General features: G+C 41.9%; 1 protein-coding gene across 3 annotated transcripts in view; it reads left to right on the forward strand.

The window, feature by feature from the left end:
* hdac7a (histone deacetylase 7a) overlaps nucleotides 1-23,242 on the forward strand; it is a 57,670-nt gene that overhangs the window by 1,133 nt on the left and 33,295 nt on the right. The window contains exons 1-2 of one of the 3 annotated variants that reach the window (XM_023406596.2): nucleotides 13,368-13,591; nucleotides 14,718-14,786. The exons of 1 other annotated variant lie outside the window; for it this stretch is intronic. Coding sequence is in view for 1 of the 2 variants with exons in the window: in XM_023406593.2 (XP_023262361.1) it covers nucleotides 14,718-14,786 (69 nt within the window). In the remaining variant the exon portion in view is untranslated. Of the gene's footprint in view, nucleotides 1-13,367; nucleotides 13,592-14,717; nucleotides 14,787-23,242 lie in introns of those variants that run through there. One more of the 3 variants, XM_023406593.2, reaches the window with a different exon arrangement.

Consider the following 23,242-nt stretch of genomic DNA (forward strand, 5'->3'; position numbering starts at 1 on the left):
GGGGAGGTGGGGACAGATGAAATTGTCAGAAGAAAAGAGGAAAAAACAGAGAGTGTCAAACTGTTCATATTTTCTGCTGAGGGTCCCAGAATCGCTGCAAAGTGGAAGCTGAGTTGTACAAGGGACACTAAAGGAAAGAAGAGGAGACGGACGTAGAGGAGGAGAGGAGAGGAGAGGAAAGGAGGGGAGAGGAGAGGAGAGGAGAGGAGGAGAGAGGAGAGGAGAGCTAGAGGCCAGAGGCTGTTTATAAAGGGAGGGAGCGTCTTGTGTCCATCTGGGACAATCCCAAGTGCTGAAAGCTTCTCCACCCTGATCCCAAACATGTCTTTTCCCCCTCTCTCTCTCTCTCTCCCTCCATTTTTCTCCCTGCCTTTTTTTGTTTTGCTCCTTCACAATAAGGTGCAAGCGGATAAATTCTGATTTGCTGCCTGGAAATTACATCCAACTTGTTGCATTCATTCTTTCTTTTTTTTTTTTTTACAGACTCTTGCTGCAAACTTTCATTTTCATCTTCTGGTTTCTTTGTTTTCTTTGTCACTCTTTCCTCTTTGCCTGCTGCTCTGTATCTGTAACGGCAGGGATGCTTCATGCTGTTGCTCCTAACAACATGAAAAACACAAGCAGTTTTTCCGTCCATCTTTGTGTCCACCATATTCCTTTAGTTCCTGCATGCAGTGAAATGGCAGTGGTAAGTAAAATACGTATTTTTGTGTAATTTGAACTATAAATAGTTTCCCTTTTATCTGGTAGTTTGATCTCCAACAATCCTACTGACACGGGAGAATAAAGCTCTGGGATTTGTCTCCTGTCTTTAACATCTTATATAAAAAACAAATTCTAAGAAGCTGTAGCTTGTCAAATGCTTTATGTTTCCTTGCAGTTCAGTGGCTAATATTATTAGTCAAATGCTACTGTAATGTCCCAGAGGAGAGATGAAGGCAGCTGGTTAACAAAGCAGCCAAAGAGCTGAGATCACATAAAGAAATAATCGTTAACTAGATATACTGAACACACCATCACCACAAACACACTACAGGCCTTGTTCTTGTCCTCCTTCTCTTCATCATCAACTTCATCATCATCATCCTCTTTGATCAGCCTTTGCTGATTTCTTCACATTTTCTTAATAATAATTTTTAAAAAAGTTTTACAAACACACACACACACACACACACACACACACACAGCCGTATCTGCTCTCCCCTTTGTCTAGCCTGCCTGGCCACCCTCCTTCTCCTCTTCCTCCTCCTCTTCCTCTTCCCTCCCTCCCTGCCTTCCTCCCTCTGCGCTGCCTGTGTATCCAGCGATAAGGGGACAGCGACGGTAGCACTTCCTCTCGCCACAGGAAGCAGGAAGTGTTGATTTCCACCGCAGCCTAACTTTGCACTCGGCCCGCTGGGATCACCATTTAAATGCGAGCAGCACGCACTCTCAGCCATGCGTGCATGCAGGCTGTGGGATACAGACACATGAGTGCATGTGTTGTGTGTGTGTGTGTGTGTGTGTGTGTGTCTTCATACAATGACTCCACTATATATTTGCTACCTGATGGTTTTCATGGGAAAGCACCTGGAGAGCAGCGCACTCTGTGTGTCTTTGACCTCAGGGTTGGTCTCGCAGGTCAGAGGATGATTGGCTAATTACTCCTGTAATCACAGCAAATGTTTTGTTATCACCCACTTTGGCCACGCAGACCTGGGGAGGCGCTGTTGAGCTTAAAAAAACACAAACAACCATTCATCAGCTAATGGATTCCAGTTATACTGCAGGGTGGGAGGGCTCGGTGTGAGGCTGACATAAAGAGAAAGTGGGGGAAGACAAAAAAAACAGGCAAGAAACGATACCTGAGGGGTTTTTTTTTTCCTATGAGAGAGACAAACTCCATTTTCTAGTCAAATTAAGATATTTATAATGATGGTGGTTTCTTTGTGTGCGGTTTTCAAATTAGCACTGCTGAAGGAGTGACTTTTATTAATGCGCTTTAATGATATGTTCGGCGTTAACGAAACAAGGCAAAACCGGTAGAAGTGCTGAGAAAAATGTACACAAATTCAGTTGTTCCAAGACTGTGTGAAGAGGATATTCTGTGTCAGCGTGTGACGCATGTGGTCAGAAAAACAAGCTGGAGAAAAACAAGGTTGAAAGTAACGGAGAGGGTTTACAGTGTTATTCTATACACATTATTCTTCTCCAGTCTTTTTCATGCTAGCGTACATTTTTTGAAAAACTATTTTCTCAGCTGTCAGTCTGGTGTTTATGTAACCTATCTGCTGCTAGCTGCTCATTTGCACTCTTGTATGTTGTATATGTTGCATGTTTTTAATGGTGTGTTGTGTTATGCAGAGTTTATGTGCTGGACAGTAAAGTCAATCGATCGATCAATCAATCAGTGAATGCCCCTCTATGGTGGAAAATGACAATGGTCCCAAGAGGAGAGGCCATGTTTGTGTTCTGGCCTCTCTCCGCTGGTTAGCAATGAAGTACAGGAGTTGATTTTAAGATTCTTCATGTTACATCTCTGAACTTCTCGTCCCTTATTCCACCTCCAGGCCCCTCCGAGCCCGCTGACCAATCACTGCTCTCCATTCCAAGGTGGCCTGAATTTGTGGATTTTTATCCAGATATTCTATGTTTTTATTCATTTACTTACTTACTCGTCTTATTCATGTCTTGTTTTTATTTGATTGTAATCAAACAATCTCATAATTTATTCTTTGTAAAGCACCTTTGTTGATTTTATACCATACTAATGTAACGATATATGATGATGATTCTAATACTAATATAGCATTATATAATACTATGCTAGAGAAAATCAAATCAAATTGCAGTCATATTTTTTTTTATTTTCACTCAATTCAATAGACTCTGTTTGGCTTCCCGGCTCAGTTTGCACATAAACAATTGTAATGCGTGATGTGCTTGTGGTTTTCCAGGGAAGGCTGAGTGTCCCAGTTAATAAATTGAGTTAGTAAAGGATGTTTACTGTGACTTTACCAGCTATTTCTGATGAAGCGAAGACAACCAGAGAGAGGAAGGAGGAGGGAGAATAATGTATTGAGTATAAAGGGGAAAAAGGAAGGAGGGGAAATTAAAGTGACACCTGTGTGAGTGTGACAGAGGAGTTAGGAAGGAGAGAGCGCAAAGAGGCCAAGAGCAAAACTGAAAGACTACGAAGAAATTTGTGCAAAAGATGTGAGCCTAAACTATGAGCGGGTCAGAGGTCAAGAGGGGTGAGGAGGTCAGAGTGAGCCCAGCAGCTCTACTTAGAACAGGATATCCTGCGAGGAAAAGCCATCTGTCTCTCTTTCTCGTTCCGTCTCTTAAATCCCCGCAGAGGGCAGAGCAGAGAGGAGAGGTGTAACCTTTCACTGAGAACACCAGAGAAAACACACGCCGCCGATGCCAGACGCTTCATTTTCATCAATCACCCGTGGACGGACACAGATAGAGAGAGAGAGAGAGAGACAGCAGATTTGATGCGTCTCTACCCGACAAGCTGAGCGTGTGAAAAGTGTTCGGTGCTGGGCGATGTGTGATGTTTTCGTCCCGCGCTGCTGTTTGTTGCTGTTTTCATCCCTTCGCCGCAGAGGATCCAACAGCCAAGATAAATTTCCCTGCAGAGACAATGAAGTTTACCTCACTCTATCTTATCTCAGCCAGACAGATAGTGTTTGAAAATGACGAAACATCCCCCTTCAATTTTAATTACAGGCAAGATTAAAATTGATATCAGTCTATTGAGCCCTGCAACAACACTACGATTAGTATTATCCTAGAATGATGTTACATTGGGTTTAGCTTTAGGTTACAGGGTAAACTTAAGGTTTCAGAGCTTCTGTTCCTTTGCTACCTGCCCTGCTGAAGTGTCTTTGAGCAAGGCACTGCTCCCCTGCTGCGGCTCCGGACTGGATGGACAAAGTGGAGCAGGTGCGTTTTGACAGGGCGTCTGAGGTCACACAGACTCCTTCTCTGGTTCATTTTGGCACGGGCGAGAACAATATCTCACAAACCCAAATGCCACCCGGTAATTACGCGAAGATGCCAGAAAGTGTGAGGCTCTTCTGGGAAAAACTGCGGTCTGTGGTGTGTCGAGGCGGAGAACAATCTTATCTAATAACAGAAAATGACCTGAAACAAGAGATTTTTGGTTTTTGTTGCTTCATCTGACAGCCAACTTCATTTTCACACGCTGGCATGAAGACAAATGAACAAGGACCTTCACATTAGATCAGCCTGTTCACTATTCTTGATTTCAAACTTGAACATTTTTGCCAAAAACAACCAAATCTCTTTGAATAAATATTGAAATTATGACATTAAATCCACAGATGAAGCAACAAAAACCAAAAAACTACACAATTGATTTAATTCCATTTTTATTACAAATAGGGTTTTTATTTTGATAGCTTTTGCCATTTGTCTTCCTGTCAGTAAAGAATTTGAAAGTCTTACAGAGAAGTTAATCTGTGTCTTTGAGGAAAACATGTTGGTGACTACACTCACTGTTGGTGAACTTGTGTAGCTGATGAACTAACCACTAACTGCGAGCAGTTCCTGCAGCTGCTCCCTGGATTTTTTTATTCTCTCTATTGTATTTCATTTCATTCGAATGGCTCAAAAGAAGTGATGATTTGTTTGCGAAACAACCAGGTTTGCCAGACATACTTAGGGGTGAGCAGTAAAATGATTTACCCCAAACTGTAAACATCCTTCGCAGATTTCCCCCTGATCTCCTGGTCCAGCTTTGACCCACCACGCTTGCCGTACTTAGGTTTGATCTTGTCTTTTTTCCTTGACATCTGAGCGGCAACATCAGACTTTGTTGAGGGGGATGTCAGCGCATTCCCACATCTCAGCAATTACTCCACTGACTATCGTGTTATTGTAACTGAAAGATGTGTGACGGCCAAAACTAAGACAGAATCATCCCTTTAAGCACACGCTCAGTCGGCCTTGGGGCTTGATACTGCCAGAGAAACACGTCCCCGCCAACAGGCTTTGCTTATTTAACAAAAACTGCAATTACATTTGTTTAAAGAAAAAAAAAAAAAATCTCCAACGTTGCAGGATGACAGGTTACTAAAACGGTACGGTAAACAGGCTACTTGTGAGTCCATGTGACTTCTGTTTACAAGCCCTGCTTCACTTGTAATTGGGAATCCTGAAGGTAAACAAACGGACGAAGTCGCCACCATGGTTTTGGAAGATATCTGTGGGTGGGGCGGCATCCTGAAAATGTGCTAAAAAGATGCAGGAGAACACAACCTGATGAAGATCGACATGATTAATGGCGGGGGGGGTTTTTTCGTTTTTTTTTTTACTCCTGTCCAGACTTAAATTTAATTTTGGCACAAGAAAAAATACAATTACCCGGAGTTTGTTTCTCATTTTCTACAATCTTCTTAAAGAATGTCCGGCTTCCCTCATCAGCTCGATGTGTCAGACAGAATTTCAGCCTACTAACGTTTCCCTCTTGTGCAACAGTCATGCCAAAATAGTCATTATTCCCTCCCAACACTCAGTCATATACCCAGTCTCATATTCTCACATTCAAGTGCGCTCTTAAGTGGGTGATATTTTCCGTACGGGAGTTATTATTTTTTTTCCTACCGATGGTTTATAGTGACACAAGCGAGAGACATAGAGAGAGAGAGAGAGACAGAGAAAAGAGAGAAAGAGATTGAGGGACTGAAACTGAGAGATGGGGAACGAGTGTAGAGCTATTTTTGGCCTGTCTGGGTGTTTCCTACACACACACTCACGCTTCTCAGGCTTGTTGTTGTTCAGAATGGTGGGTGTTAGAAGGGTGAGTTTTGATTTGATTTGACTTTGCGTTTTGAGAGTTCGTCTGTGTGTGTGTGTGTATGTGTCTGTGTGTGTGGGTGTGTGTGCATTTGTGTGTGTGTGTGTGTACGCTGTTGTTATCTCTGGGATTTTCCTGCGGTTGCTATGGTTTCTTACTTTGTTTTGAACAACTTGCCATAACTCCAAACATCCTCAGGGTGTAAAGGATCCTCCAGCCCTTTATTATACACTCTGCTTGTGTTGTCGCTGGGGCTGACCTCAGTTCACTTTCAATTTAACCAGATCAAATGCCCACAAGAGGCTGTAATTCATTCAGATACGACCATCTTCAATTTAAGTCTCAATCTCCGTCCTTTTGGTTTTGGTTTTGGTGGCACTGCAGCTTCAATGTCATTGTAAGATTTACAGTGTGTGACTGATTGGTATCTGTAATATTACTCCTGAGATAAACCATAATTAATTATTCTCCTTGCCCCTGGAAAAAAAAGTCACAGCACTGTTTTCAGTTAACCTTTCAACACTGGTTAGTGATGACTGCACACATGACACCGTTGCTCTGTTGTGGAAAATGTCTGTCAGCGATCTATTGTGTTTCTGTGGACTGCACATGTCACCGAGGCTTTCAGTGTGGCCGCTCTTTTACAGACACTCGGCTCTGTCTGTCGCTGTTTCACACACACTCACACACACACACACACACACACACACACACACACACCATGGAAACATTTTGAACATGCTTGTGTGTCTTTGAAGGGTGTACAGTCTGTAAGGGAATGTGTGATTGTGTCTTGTTTGGGTTTCCATTCATGTTTGCTCAGCCTTTCTGTGGGATGTTTGTATGTATGCATCTGGCTTTTTTTCTTTTTTACATTTGTGTGTCAAAGACTGAATCCCATTCTGAGCTTTATGCCAGATGTTGCGTCAGAGCTTCATTTAAAGATGCTAACGTTTTTAAATGTTATATTAAAAAAACAACAACAGATTATGAGTATGAAAATGATTAACACGATAAATCGATTCTCAAAGTAGTTGCCAATACATTTTTTTTAAATGGATAAATCTGTTAATTGTTTCAACTCTAAAATGATGAACTGAAATATAATTTAAATGTAGTTTTAAACAGTCATAGTCATTTTTTTTTTAATACATACATTATATTAACAACGGATCAGATGACCTAACGAACGCTAATGTCTCCACATGTTTTGAATAGGCAACTGCTAACAAGATTGCCATGTTAACTTAAAAGGTGGCACTTTGTCCGCGTGGTTTTCAGAGCTTGTTTCCGCACCTTCCCAGTGGCCGGAAAACTCAGCCAACCCAAGGAATTGTGTGAATTTCACTTGAATTAAAAGCAGCACTGCTACTTTGCTAAAGTAGGCTAGTTACCTTTTGATGCACCTATTGTTTTTTTCTCCATTACGAATCTATTTAGTACATTATTAAGTTTTGTGGCATAAAAACAAAGGGGGGATAACCACCGTTTTCCCAATACAGATTGCAATACCCCACCAGCTAGCTTCAGCTTCATTTATAGCATTTCTCTTGCTGTAGTCGGTGTATTGATTGTCTTTCTATGACAGGGAAATTGTAGTAATTGTGATAAGCTTGGTCCTAGAGAGAAAAGATCTTTGAGACGGAGCGCAGTTACTGCAAATTGTAGCAGCATAATAATGTTTTTACATGATAAATCAGATGCTTAAACAACAGATTCTGGTTAGAACTGTTTGTAGTTACTGTGTTTTGGCTTGGTAGGTCTGCAGCTATGTCTTCAGTGAGTTCATTCTCTGGAGGCGAACTGTGTAATTTTCCTCAGTTTCAGTATTCTGTGTTTTCAGTGCTTTAAATAACCCCGCAGCCTCCACGTTATCTTCCATGAAGCTGGAGAATCATGCAATTTGACTGTGTACGTGCTGACGTGCAAAAGTCTCTGTCCGTCTGTCTGTATCTCATGATCATCAACTGACCGCCACAAGACTGAAGCATGAAGCAGACTCTTACTGAACATGGGGAAAAGATTATTTTCTGTAGGATACTGCAGGTGTAAAATTTCTGGCGCTGAGAAAGATTGTTGGCAAAGAGAAACTTTGAGAGGAAAAGAAAACGCTGAGTATAGTGCCACACCCTGATATTCTCTCTCTCTCTCTCTCTCTCTTTCTCTCTCTCTCTCTCACACATACACACACATGCACACATGAATGCAAGTATGTAACCACACACTAACACATGCCTGCGTGCATACATGAATATCCACATGCACCAAAATAAAAACACACAAATAGAGTTCAAGTTCTTTCCTCCCAAATATTTTCCACCCTTATTATTTTTACCCTCTTTGTTCTTGTGTTTACTCAGCCCACTAAAGATAATAAGTCTTTTCCTCAGTGTCTACTCCCCCCTCCCCTCCTCATATTACTCTCTGCCTTCATCTTCCTCTCTCCCCCTTTCTCTCTTCATCTCACTCTGGATTCCCCCTGCTTTACCCCCTCTCTTCCTCCTCCTCCTCCTCCTCCTCCTCCTCCTCCTCCCCGCGTCTCCTTCTTGGCTTTCTTTCTTTCCCATCATCCTCCTCTGTTTCTCCCCCTCTCCTCCACTCCTTCCTTTTTTCTTCTCATGCAGCATTCCTCGCATTCCTGTTGGCTTCTTAAGGGGAAGGACCCCACTGGCAGACCATGGCCAAACATTATTACAGTGCTCTCAGCCTCTCTCTCTCTCTCTGTTTCTCTCATCCTGCCTCTCTTCTTCTTTTACTCTCCATTCAACTTCTCTTATTCCCTTTCTGACTTTCGTCTATTCTTTATCTTCTTAATCCCTTCACTTCTTCTTTCACTGCCTCATTCCTTGCCTGGAAAACCTCTATCCCCCGCTAATTCCATTGTACAGATAGCGGCTGTAATGCTTGTGCTTTAACTGTGTTAAAAGAGCTTACTGAGACCACTGTGTTTCATAATTAGTGGAAATAAGGGTCATACCCTGCTCTGTTACGTAAAACAGACTCATTCATGTTTATACAAGCGCATGGGCTGCGTTTTTTAACAGCGACACACTGTCCGCACATGGGAGATAAAGAATCAGACACAAATGTTCAGAGGGAAGGCTCAGCGCTCAACACACACACACGCACACACGCACACACACACACACACACACACACACACACACACTCACACAGCCAGGCAGCTCTCGTCTAAGTCTCTGCATCACAAATTAAATTAAATGTTGAAATCTACATTTCAGGATTTGGTTCCACAGACACATTTTGGTACCAAAGAATCATTGGACATAAAAAAACAAACATAAAATCATTTTCCTGACTCCTCCTTTGTGCTTTATGATCGTCATTCTGTGAGTTTTGCACAGTTTTTTTTTTTTTTTCTTTGTGCGAAGAATTGCTTCTTGTGTCAAATGTTGTGTTGTAGCAGGAGTGCACATCTCTGCAGGTGGGAGGCAACTATGTAGAACACAGTTGACCACATCCTGCCCCGTATAGTACTGACACAAAAGCTACATACGTCAGACTGGCAGTTTTTAACTGTGTCATTTCAGCACAATTTACTTCTAAAGTATGACTGATCATGTTTCTGAAAACTTAGACTAATTCCAACTTTTTTTTTTTGTTGTTGCACTGAAGCTGTGGTCCTTTAAATTTTCAACACTGACCACACAGTCTTTATAACTGTGTTGAATTAGCAGGGATTTCCTTTGTATTCGAGGCGCAGAGCAAGGACTCGAGAGTATTCAACTCAAGCTCTCATATACATGGGCGAACTAATATATTTCAGACTGATCTCATTTTGCAGTTACTTCATACAGTATCACGTGGAGGCTTTTAGAATATATTGAAATTGGACTTTTTTAGTTTAAACTCTCAGTAATCAGAGGAGAAGACACTGAAATATTGACCCCATTCCTGTAAAATTTCTCTTTAGATAAACTAGATGTTGTTTGTGGAGAATACCAACTGACCAGTGCTGGACTGACTGTGTGTGTGTGTGTGTGTGTGTGTGTTATATATGTCTATAATCCTCTCTCTCTGTGGGCGGTTGCCTGCTGCACTGCTTTTCTGTCACCCTGTGGTTTTGTTATTTTCAGCTTGAAACCGGATGTGATTCAGACTGCATGGTAGATTGTGTAATTGAATGGACTAACCACACACATACACACACACACATGTGCACACACACATGTACACACATATATGCTTACGCACATACACACACACACACACACACACACACACACACACTTATGTCGATGAACAAAACACACAGTGCAATCACACACACACACACACACACACACATACACATACACAGAGTTATGTAGTTCTCAACACCCACACACTGAGGGTTTCTGGGAATGGTGCTGGGTTCCCCCTGTTCACAGAGGCGCCCGAGGGTGAGCGAGCGGACGGTATAGAGCCACCAGCACTAGACAAATGCGCGCTTCTTAGTTTCAGTATTGGTCTGAAACATCAGTTGTTGACCTGGCTGACACTGAGATCGGAAAAAAGGATAAAACGAACACACGCTTGTGCTCTGTGGAAACAGAAGGACGGTTGAAAGTGGGGAAAAACACTGAGAAGTGCTAGTGAAACTCATAATAAATGTCACTTTCTGCCTTCTGCCAAAAATTTTTTAAACTGCAGTATGCAGATAGAGTTACTGTCAGAAAAGATAAGATAAGAAAAGATTTTTTTTTAAAAAAGGAAGATAATCCATATTATGATTGTGAACATTTTCATTCATGAATGTTTTGGGGTGGGTGGTTTTGTGTTGCAGGAAATTTACAGATTTCTTTTTTATCTTTAATGATGTTAGAGAATTTAGCTTTTCAGAAATGTGTGAATTCATGATTAAACAGAGAAAGAAGTGAGGACTTCTCTCAGGCTGACAGCGCTTCGGTACATGTGACGTGATGCTCTAAGTGATGTGATGTATGTGACTCAGTGTGAGTGTCTGCAAGCAGCAGCAAACAGCGACTTGATTCTAGGAAAAACTTTGGACCGGAGAAACTGAGAAAACGATGGTCCTACGTCACATAAGCTACCACAGTAATGTGTGTGCTGCAGGTGCTTGAACACTGACAGGATGCTCTGCTTCCTCCTACATCCTCCTCAGGGTGCCCCATGCTAGGTGGTCTTGACAACAGCAGGCGAAGATTTGTACCTGCAAAACAGAAAATTGTAGAGAATGAACTGAAACCTTATTTAACCATATATATAATATTATATATATATATATAACATTTTTTACTTCTATAGTCCTAATTATGATGTCTATAATGGCTCAACCATGATATGATCGTGTTAGCATAAGGTATGCTGAAGGCTACTTTACAGTAGTAAACAGGAAACAGTCATTTAATGACAGTGAATTTATACTTACTGTGGGGATATTGTAACTGTGAAATAAAACACAATAAGTTTTCTGATACTTGATTACAACAATAACATCGCCCTACAGTCATTCCTGTAACACTGAAGTATTACTGAAATTTCAGTAAATTATCACAGGAAGTCAAATCCTCAACAATTATTTATTGTTCATTTTAAACAGTAACAGGTATACTGTCTTATTCACAGCGTGCTCAGGGATTATGCATGGTGCACCATGGTAACGGGAATCATAATGGACTTTTTCCATATAGTAGGAATATCCGCGGTGAGCGGTGAGCAACCATCTGGTTTTCCACATCTAATCGAACCGTTTTCCGAGTGTTATCAGACGAGATCTTGAAGGTTCGTAAGGAGAAACTCTCAGCTTTTCAGCTCTTTTACCAATCCTCCTTTTGCAATATGTAGAACTGATCTGCTGACCAAACAGCGCTGTGTACACCAGTCACTAACAATATTACAGAATCATAGGTGTGTTTTGTTTCGTAACAGGCTTGTATTAGCTTTGATTCTATACGGATTTCATCTTTAATCCTACAGCACATGCACCAAGTACAGCTTTAATCTCCTGGAGATCACAACTCTACATGCTTTAGGCCACTCAGTGAATTCAAAGTACAGTAGAGAGTAAAACTATTTGTACAATCAGCTCAGCGACATATGACATGGTTCTTTGGCCCTCGGTAACTATTCCAAACATTTCCCCCTAATGAGAACCCTTTCAACAGGAGTCTTCAGTCATTTCTCCATTCTCACTACAGATTTATCACAAAGAAATTTAATGTGGCCGTCAATAAAATGTTGTTGAAGATGATAAGTGTTTAAGTTTATTATGAAAAATGATATTGCAGTGGTGTTAAATGTGTTTAAAAGAACTGATTCCGTCATGAGATCACACTTGAAAGCTCTCGTGAAAAGACTGTTGCCCACTACTTGACAAACTGTAACATATGTTATTAGTCAACAGGCTGCGTCAGAGTATCTCATCTACTGATCTCCTCCTCTGTGAAAGTCTCATGTTATTCTGTGCAGTTATTTATTTGTATATTTAAACAAAAACAAAAAAAAATCTAAATTTGTTCCATGTTTTAGGAGTCGCCTACATCTAATTTGAGATAAGTTCAGTCATACTAGAATCAAAACATGTTCACCGACAGGAAGTCCAAATGAAAAAGGAAATCAAATGAAGTTCCAGAGAAGATTTTTGTTTCCTGAGAAAATGTTTGTGGTTTTGTGCAAGAACGTGCACCAACACCAAATAATAATTGGTTCAGGGCTATTATGCTTTTATTAGACAATAACTGGAGCTCAACTGGTGCATGGATATATTTCTTGTCCCCTCCTATACACAAGAGTGGGAACCAATCTGAACCGAGACTTCAATGCGGATACATCATGTCATGTACTGTGTGTTACAAGCACAGGAAGCAATACAGGATAAATAATGGCAGTGTATTGCAAACCAGATCATTGCAAGTCAGTATTGTAGGCTATATGATGCATTTGATTTTAGGTGGCAGACTCATCGACACGTGCTTCATCTTGAAGAGTCACGTGTTGATCTAAACGCTGTTTCATCCTGACGAGACAAGAAAAACATAATGACGAGGCTCTCTGTATTTTTTTTTTTTTTGGAAACATTTACTCATGAAATCATTTAAATGTGAACTATCATTTCAAACTTGTGGAAAGTTTAGAACATAAAAAACACAGGAAGTTGAATCTAAGTGAAATTTAACTGACTCATATTTTTAATGGGGACACTCTGAGTCGGGGTGTTCCAGGCCCCGGGAAGCACATCCCTCTGTTTGGTGCTACAACAGCGCTGGTTTATAATGGTTCTTGACAGCAGATGGTGCCACAGTGTAGTAGTGGTGGTGGTGGTGGTGGTGGGGGTGGGGGGCATTATTTTATTTGACGCAAAGTCTCCAGCCCGTGGAGACAAAGTTAAAGACTGATGTAGAAGTTATGAGGAACCAAGCGCGGATTGGCTGCAGCGTGCGCCCAATGAAAGTCAGGCGGTGCAGGAAAACAATAGTCCTGAAGGTCCGTGTGAAGTCAAGGCTATTTTTGGTGGGACCCGCCTTGCCTGCTATTTCTGTCAGCAGGAGAACGGAGGGGAGGGGGCAGGACTGGAGGGGCCGGACTTTCTTTTTTCTGCAACTTGCCTCCGATAAGTCTCGTTTCTTTTCCTCCTCTTCTGCACTGTCTTCGCTGACAACACCAGCGGATCTCTCCATCACCTCCCGTCGGGGTTGTTTTTTTTTTTCGCTCTTGTTGAGCGCGCCACACTCCTCTCCATATTAGCTGGATTTTAAATTCAAGTGCTTCGGACTCGGGCTGCGTCAAGAGGCTGTTAGGTGTTAACGGGTTCTGTCGTGCAAGGTAGGCGACACTGGTGGTGACAAAGGTCTGAACGAAGTGAAATAAATGTCCTTTACTTCTTAAAAGTGCTGTTTTTCATATCGGAGTTTTGAATTGCGCAGGAAAGAAACGGTGCTAAGCTACCTGCGCAGGTGTTTGTTTGTTTTAAATGCTCACGAGCGCTCAGAAGTGCGTCAAAACTTTATCATACAGTAAACTGAAGAACATAGCATTTCTATACAGTTCATTAAACAGAATATTTATCATATGTTTTTGTTTTCATGGTTATTTCATCGCTGTTGCCGTCTTACATTTCATGTTTACAACTATAAAGTCGCTGTTTTATCACAGACACCAGGTTCCTAAAAGGATATTATAGAAACAGGCGAACAGACAGATCTGTGGTCAGGCAGGATAAAGTCACTCTAACACAGAGCGCTGTTGACACTGAGGAAATATCTCATTTCTTCCTAAACACAAACATGAAACTGTTTGATCTCTGTGAGCCACAAACTTTGAATTCTTATCAGCTATTTCTGAGATATTATTCAAATATGTATTTATTTATTTTTTCACTTTTGGCCCTTGTGTGTTGGACCCCATGAGGTTTTTTGCTGCTGAACAGATGTTGGCCAGCATTGGAGTTCAGCAGCAACACACACACACACACACACACACACACACTCAAAGATTATTTAAGATTATTTATTCAAAAGAGTTTTTAAAGGCACTACTTACTTACTTCTGTTTCATTTGAGTCTGTTTTATTTTCCTGCTGCTAAGCACATTTTGTGATATTTATATCCAGATATGGGTCACAAATTAGACCTGACAGGCGGGTGTTACATCACAGGAAAAAGCTCAGATGGTGCCCAGCCACACCCATCAGGTGGCCAGGTTCTGCTCACACAAACCTTTAAGGAGCATTAAGTCATCTCTGACTTTTATTTGCCTCTGTTGGCTGCCAGCAGGAATTGCAACAACTTCTCTGGAACAGATTAGGGTGGCCTGCTACTGACATGTTAACGTCTGAAAGGAGAAGTTTAGATAAGAAAAGCATGCCAGTCTTACCTGCGTTATTCATTCATTATTGTTGTTGTGTATGAGCTGCATTTCACTCATTTATCTTTCTCTTTTACATCCGCAGATGGAATCAGCTCCTCTGGGAACATCATAAAGACAAACAGACACGACAACGTATTTCCTACAGTGGCAGGTAGGACTTTTAAGTCTCTTAAAGAAACTCTACTAAATACTGACTTAATAAGTAGTTGTGTTGTGGGTCGGTTACATTTTACACAAACTTGTTAAAGTTAGGCCACGGCCGCCCATCTGCTCCGAAACATTCATGTGGAAAAATGCTGCCAGTCTACAGTCAACCAACCCCCTCAGGACTACATCTTGTCCTTTTTACAGCACACACACACACACACACACACACACACACACACACACACACACACACACACACACAACACACAAGCACATTACACACTTTGGGTGACAGCAGTTTTTCCAGTGCAGCGTACAGAATGATCTAATCTGTTTGACTCTCAGAAAACTGCAGTGAAGTACAGAACAGGTGTTGGCCTAGTTGGAGAGACGCACTCGAGGCCGCTGTGTTTATCATGTGTGGGTTTAGAAATGTGGTTTTTGCTGCAGGTCAAGTGTAGTGCGTATGTGCAAAAACATGTGAAAGTTAACGTTCGCGTGCCGTATTCAACATATTGTAACGCTGAAGAAAAAAAAACAAAACATCCAGTTGCAAGTTTTTTTAAATGTCAGTTTTAACTAGTGTTGCTGGAAATGTAAGAATCTGCCAGTGGGGCCAATACGTGGCACAGTTGTAGGATTCACTTCACTTTTTTCAATTTCACTTCCATGATTGTGTCATCAACATCTGAAATTATCCAAACGTATCTCCTACCAGCGATTTCCACTGATATCGTAGCGTTTTCTGAGCGTGGTCGTGGTTAGACGACGAAAACACCGGCAGTGACTGTATGATGCAGGATGTGAACTTGAGTCAACTCTTTATACTTAATAAAATATAAAAGACTTAGATGGGCTTGTTAGAATTTCAGAAACATCACCGCAGCTCAGTTTGGCTCGTGCTGACTCACAGGGGAAATGCTCAAACATCGCTTCTTCAGCCGGAGGTTAAAATGTATTTGATGCACTGCTCCACTCGTCAGAAACAAAGTCACCCGGCTGTTTCTTTGTCTCCTGCCTTTTTAGTTTAGATTAGCATTCTCCACTGTGAAGCATGGCTGTGTGATCACACTGTGTAGGATTACAATGCATGACTCTCTGAATGGAAGCCGGGTCTCGCTGTGCCAGGCTCCGCTGACTGTATGCTAACCAAGGAGCCACTATGTGCCCTGTGTATGTATGTGTGTGTGTGTGTGTGTGTGTGTGTCTGTGGAAAAACCCAGTGAGGTCATGGCCATGGCTGCAGGGTCTGGTTACATGTGTGTTGTCCACACAGGGCAACTGACACTAGCTCTCTCTCCTTTGTCTTCCTCTCTAATCTCTCTGTCTTTACCCACATGTAACTTCACATTAAAGCGTTTTCAGTGTCGAGCATCGTGCCCTGACGCCAGGTGTCTCTGAAGCTGGAGACGGGTTAACACTCTTAAGGTGGCAGCAGTCTGTGCCATATGTGTAAACCACGTGAAACCACCTCTTTTTTTTCTCCTTTTTTTTTTAAAGCCTCTAGAGCTCAAACAGCCCTTTAAACTACACAGGACTCCTATAATTGACCTGCAGGACACAATGATTCCTTGTGGAGTAACCCTAAAACTCATTTCTTTTATACACACACACACACACACACACACACACACACACACACACACACACACAAGATAAATCCCCAAGTAGAAGCGCTGTCTGCCAGTGTATCTTAGGTATTTCCCATAGCAAAGACCTGAAGAGATCCTGCGTCCAGGGATTATGCACCGTGCAGACAAGCTGTGAATCTTTTATAAAACCATGAAAGCTCTTATCCTGCACATTTGAATCATATTCCAGCAGTTTCTCCTGCATGCAGCTGTCTTCTCTACACACACACACACACACACACACACACACATGACCTGCATACATACACAACACACACTGTATATAATGATTCCATGGACGGAGACATATGAGTTATTCTGAGGTCACACTCACAAGTCACAAGATGTAGTGTTATAAATCTTGTTTTCCTCGTAACAAGCGAAAATATCTACTTAATATGTTGAGGTTTCTGGTGCTTTTATTTGAATGAGCAGATGTAAGATCACATTGAAAGTCAAGCCAACTCTGTATTATTATATTTCAACACTTCCTTTTGGTCTGTCCAGTGCGCACACGTGCTCTACATTCTCTCTTTCTGTCTATTTTACGACTAAATATTTGTACGTCTTTCGCTCTGTCCTCTTCGGCTCACTCAACAGAGCAGGGAGAAACTTCAGGGACAGATAACAACAGGCACGATTGTAGTAGCTGCAGCGGAGATCACGTATCCTCTTCCTCGTCCCGGTTTCCAAGCACTGGGGTCAGCTGATCCGGGTGCTGTGCTTGACGCTGGGTGGAGGAAGAGTTAGTTACAGTAGACGGAGTGGGAATTGATGGGAAGGTGAAATGAGAGAGGATGTGCAGTGAAGTTTCACTATCAGATCATCTGTTGATTATAACCCAAAATAAAAATATTAACATGGTTGCAGATTTAATTTTATTTCGATTGACTCTTTGATTAGTTAATTAAGTCATTGTTTCAGTTTTACGTTTAATGCCTTCCTCAGAATATAGTGTATTTATATACTTGGATCTCTTTATCAAAACATGCCAAAAAACTGACTTGGATATATATATATATATATATATATATATATATTATTTTGGTTGATATACAAGTAAAATGTTAGAATGTGCACATCACTTTAAATGATTTCATATGTGTACACCCATCCGTTCAATATATGATGGTTTATATAATGATTTATTCCATACAGCTGCTGTTAAACCACTAATCGTCCTCATTTCTTTATGTGTCTGACTGACCTAACCTCACTTTGAAATTTAATCAGCAGGTTTCTTCTTCATTGCATACAGAGGTAATATATCACCAAACAACACGCCGCCGCAGCCACTGCACTATTTATTCAACACTAAATTGGGCTCCAGCCTGAACGTCAGGTGTGTGTAGCGTTTTTGTTCCAAAACGGTATCAAGTCATTAAATCCCAGCAGCTGCCAAAAAAAAAGAAAAAAAAAAGAACTGATTGACTTATTTGTTCTGATCAACAACCATATTAACCTCTGCAGATATATTGGGCTCATTTTGAACTATGGGGGCCCGTTAAAGCCGAACTGCACTGCAGACACAGGCTGTGCAGTAGTTGTGGTAGTAATGGTAGTAATTGTAGACGGCAATGAGGGAGGCAGCTATTTTTTGACCTGCTGAACAAATGGCTCGATTGTCCTGCCTCTAGGTGCGTGAAATCACTTGATATGTCAGGGGTAATGTTATATAATACTCTCCTAGGGGCCCCAGAACACTCTGCGTGTGTGTGTGTGTGTGTGTGTGTGTGTGTGTGTGTGTGCGTGCAGTTTTTCTACTTTTCATGTCTGTTAATCGTGTGTGTGTGTGTTTTTGTGTTTCTCTGTGACAGCCCGCACATATTAATAGTATTTTGGTGTAAATGTGCCAGAAAGGCAGCGTGAGTGTATGTGGTGTGGCCTGAGGTTACATTGTTCTTAACGTTTTTATTAGTGTGTCAAATCAGTTCATGTTGCATTAACCTTTGAGCTAAAGGCTCCTCGCTGTGGTCAGCTGGGTAACTGGTCTGTGATTGCCCTGCAGCCGCAGTCTGTAACCCTCAGGACTTCTGTCTCTCTCTCTCTCTCTCTCTCTCTCTCTCTCTCTCTCTCTCTGTCTTTCATACAAGCGCACGCACACACACACACACACAAAGACACACTTAATCCCGTTGAAATTTACTGAAGTCGATGGAATTATTTTTCTAAGGATTTATTGCTGTGGCATTTGGGGGGGAAAAATCTTCAATTTTCACCTCAGTCCCACCCACTGCTCCAGACCAGAAGCCTTGGATCTAAAAAAGCATTTTTTTAGCCTTCGGTGATTTGTTTTCTGCCATGTACTTCTACCAAAAAGCAAATTCACTTTTGTTTAGGATCACTGCGCGAGCTCACGGCTCGTAGGCTCGTGAAAACCGATCCTGAAGCCATTCATACTGAATATATCTGCCTGTTTTCAATCAAACCTTTGTGTTTTCAGTGATAAGAAAAACATTTTGATGAAATAAAGATTTTATTTACAACAAACATCTGGCAAATTAAAAAAGTTGATTAAAATGACGTGATGTTTTACAGATGTGCATGTGTAAGGAATGCTCATCATAAATGATATGACAGTCTGATATGTGATGTCTGATAAAGGGCCAGCGTCTGCCCCGTATATCAGTCCAGCCTTGAGTTTTCCAGAGCAGACTCCTGGCTGTATTTGGATATTGTCTGATCTAAAGCGCAGCGGAGAGTAATAGCTGGCTCACATTCGCTCCAGATCAGCGAGGTGACTGACACCGACCTCAGATCAGATGGCCCGTCGTGAGTGCGGATGTAATAAGATCTCTTCTCATCTGGATGGATTCCTGACTTTACATGTGACGTGTGTGTGTGTGTGTGTGTGTGTGTGTGTGTGTGTGTGTGTGTGTGTGTGTGATGGTCTGCAGTGACGTTTACAGCTCCAGGCTAATTTCAACAACTCAGTGTATTGGAGGAGGAGAGAGACACAATGCATGTTTATTTAATGTGTGTCTGTGTTTTTGTCTGTGTGTGGGTGTGTGCACATGTCGGGGTGTTGTGTGTGTGTGTGTGTGTGTGTGTGTGTGTGTGTGTGTGTGCGTGTGTGTGTGCGTGCGCATAGACCGGTTTCTCAGAGACGGCTTTTGACACACAGAAGGTGCAGAAACAGACAACAGTGCAGCAGAGGGTTAGGGAGTATTATACATGCACATTACAGGGAGGAATATGTTCAATATCACAAAGAGGAAGGAAACCAGATGCATCAGTATATACATGCAGTGATTTATCAGTCTGTGGGATATTTATAGGCATGCACTTAATCAGATTCACACTGAGAGTCGAGTCCTTTTTTAATTGAACTGAAATAAAATGAAATCCTGCATTGACACAGTCAAAATGTGCTATAATAAAATTGAAGGTATCTAGTATTCAACGTCTGGCAGATGCCTAAACACTGTCTGCTGATTTTTCCTGGCAAACAAAAGGAAGTTCACATTCTCTACCTGCAGCACTGAATAATTTGTGCTGCCTGTTTTGTGGCCGGAGACGCTGTAAACCAGCTCGTTTCTCAGTGCGGGGAGAATAAAGGTAGCTGTGTAGTCTGGGTTAGCGTTATGTCTGCTTCTCGCTAATAGAAAAAGATGGTGACAAATCATAAGCTGACACATTCAAACTGCTGGTTTTGTCTTTTTATTCACATACACACAGAAAAAAAAACCCAATTAAAGTCAGCAGATATTCACATTTGAGAAGCTGGGACCGGAGAATATTTGGCCTTTTTTTTTCTCAGAAAAATTATAATTATAATCAATATAATCAATCAGCTGTTTGTCAGCATGTGGCTTAATCAAAAAAAAAAATCATGTCATGACAAACCACTTTACACATCGTCAGCTGTTTGTAAAGGAGAAGCCAGTCTGTGTGTGCGTGCTCCAGAATGTATTTGTGGTTGTCCATGTCGGTGTTTACATATGGATTTTTTTTTCTGTGTGTGTGTGTGTGTGTGTGTGTGTGTGTGTGTGTGTGTGTGTGTGTTCACCTCTGACCAGAGTGCAGAGCATGTGCAGGAATGTTAATGTCTTCTTCCTTTGTTGTCCGTGCAGACAGCTGAGTGTGACTGTGCATATTCATGAGGCTGCCTTCCTGGAACATGTTAACTTTTAACAAGAAAAGAATGTAGATTTAAAAAAAAAAAAAAGAAAAAAAGAAAAGAAAGTTTGATGAAGAAATTGAAAGGCAGCAAAAAGTAGCAGACGGGATAGACTCGCAGATGTATGCATAGAAACAGGGAAAGAGGGCGTTGGGAAAGTTGTGTGAAAATAGGAAGATGAAGTAAGAGGCGGATCCAGATGTCTGAGTCCCGTCAGATCTCGTTTCACATCAACACTTCACTTTATTAATGTTTTGTAATTTCCAGAGGAACTGAAGTTGTTTATTTATGTGAGTTGCTCTGGCAGGCGGCCAGCTCAAGGTGTTAGGTTCTCTACACAAACCCTCCACGTGAAGAGGTCACCCGGTGCAGCGTCGCAACTCCAAATCTGTTTTTAACACAATGTAAAAAGTCGTTGTCATTTTCTCTCACCCTCATTATCAGAAGCTGAAATACTAGTTAAGACTCAGTGGATTTTCCCATTTATTCCCTTTATTCAGTCTTCACCCTGAACTGTGTTTTTACATAATGCTGCTGCGCTTGCTGCAGGGTGAAGTGGTGCTTCAGCAGGATGAGCTGATATCTACACTGGTTCTTATCAGCAGAAAATCCTTTTGCTGCAGACTAGTTTTCCTTTGGAGCTACCAATCTTGCCACCGCTACCACAGCTTATCAGTGTATCAGTCACCCAGTCACCACCGTTTTCATGACTCACTGTTTTCACCACCAATAATCAGCGAGATCAGTCAGAAATCATTTCCCCTCTGATGTTGTAAAATATGTGTGAGAAGAGATTAATACAATGGATGCCTCAGAAAGAGCCTTGTGCCTTCAGCTCTTGTTTGTCTGAGCCAGCATTGTGTTTCTACCTGTACTGTGTGATTGTGTTGTGGCTTGTGATGATAAAGGTGGGCTGATATGCGTGTGATGTGTGTCTGTGTGTCTCTGTGTTATAAAAGATAAAAGGGGGGAGGGGGGGGGATCCCTTTGAGTGAGCTGCTGTGTTGAGCGGCTTTATCTGTGTTTGGAAATGTGGAGAATGTGTTTGATGTGAAGGAGAGCAGGAGTGTGTGAGAGTGAGAAGGAAAGCTTGGACAGATGTACACACACATCTTTTTTTTTTTTTTTTTTTTTTTTTTGCTCGTGCAGCCGACGCTGCAGTGATTGTAAAAATAATTTGCTTTTAGATCTGTGCGAGCGAAGCCCAGAAGATTCCCAGAAAGGCTGAGCGAGCACACTGACTGAAAGCAAAGGTGCGTTTGCCGGATAATGAAGGGCATCCTCGTGTTGCACTGGTAGCTGCCGTATGACCAGTTGAACAGCTGTATGGCAGCAGCTGCAGGAAAACAGCGCCTTGGTGAGCGACTTCAAACAGAGGACTGAGTTCATGTTTTCCCCGCTGCAGTGAAGTGTCCACAGGCGAGGCAGCGAATACCTTCCAGTCTCAGGACGTGTCTTTGTAACTGATCATGATGTCTGACCTCCCTGAGGAGGGCGGCAACAGAAAAATAAAAAGAGAAAGAATTTACCCACAGGGAGAAATAAAGTGTCAGATGTTTGCATAGGTCAGCAGCTGATTCAAAGCATGACTGCTCCCTGAAAAGAATTTGGTTTTCAGACAAGCTTAGTGTCAAGTTTCTGAAAGATTGAAAGATGGCGCTTTCATGCAGCACAAAGAAACACTTCACCCTCACCTGTGTGATGCTTAAGATGATTCAAAGTCCTCTGTTCGGTCATGACAGGTGTCACTGCTCATGCGACGCACTTCCTCTTCTGTTTCTTCCAAACAAACCAGAAACAGATTTGTCCCAGTTACTGGATAACCGGAGAGGTTGAATCACAGCTGAGTACAATCATCAGTTTATAAAAAAAAAAAAAAGTTGTGGTGCATCTAATCAAAGAGCCGGCGTATTGCGCTCAGCAGGAAGTATGAAGGACAGGAAGCAAAGGTGAGAATGTCAACAAGGCCGGACTCCTCGCCGCGCCTCTGTCGTCTGTGCTGCAGAAAGAGGAGTCGCCGTCGTTTGTCAAACAGGACAGCACACCTGGCGTCTCCTCTGACAGACAGAGGCATTCACATTGGTTCGTTCATATATATGTGTGTGTGTGTGTGTGTAATGACTGAGTTGCTCTAAAGTTTCCAGCTTCAGGCGATTTGAGTCGAGCACAAGATGACAGGGACTCATGGAATGTTTATGAAGAGTCTGTGAGTGTGTGACCTGTGTGTGAGCTCTGTGAATGGCACCCGCTGAATCCTAAAGCACCTGTTTAGCTGAAGCAGGACAGGACGTAGTAATTAGATTCCTTTTTTTTTTTTTTTTTTTTTACGACTTTCATAAATCTCAGAGAGGAAGAAAACATTAAACCTGTAATTTCATGACGTATTTGCTGGTGCTGTTGTCCACATGTTTACCTCGACCCTAAAAACCAAAGGTGTAAATGAATCCTTATATTTGTTGATGTCATTTTTTTGCATCTCAAGAATCTCCATTCATAATGACATTTAAGAGTCAAACCAGAGTGCATCGCAGTCACAAGACATATTGCATGAAAAGTGTGACTGTTGTTTTCCATGGTAGCAGCATGTAGGAATGACAAAGTGGGTTGGCCGGTCGGTTTGGTCCGGACTGACATATCTCCACAAACATGAGATGGACTGCCGTGAAGTTTGGTTCAGATGTACATGGTGCCGAAAGGATGAGGGATTTA

The sequence above is a fragment of the Seriola lalandi genome, unplaced genomic scaffold (assembly GCF_002814215.2).
Source record: "Seriola lalandi dorsalis isolate HSWRI2012SDOR001 ecotype SW California unplaced genomic scaffold, Sedor1 jcf7180002054312, whole genome shotgun sequence".
In the NCBI taxonomy this organism is placed as follows: domain Eukaryota; kingdom Metazoa; phylum Chordata; class Actinopteri; order Carangiformes; family Carangidae; genus Seriola; species Seriola lalandi.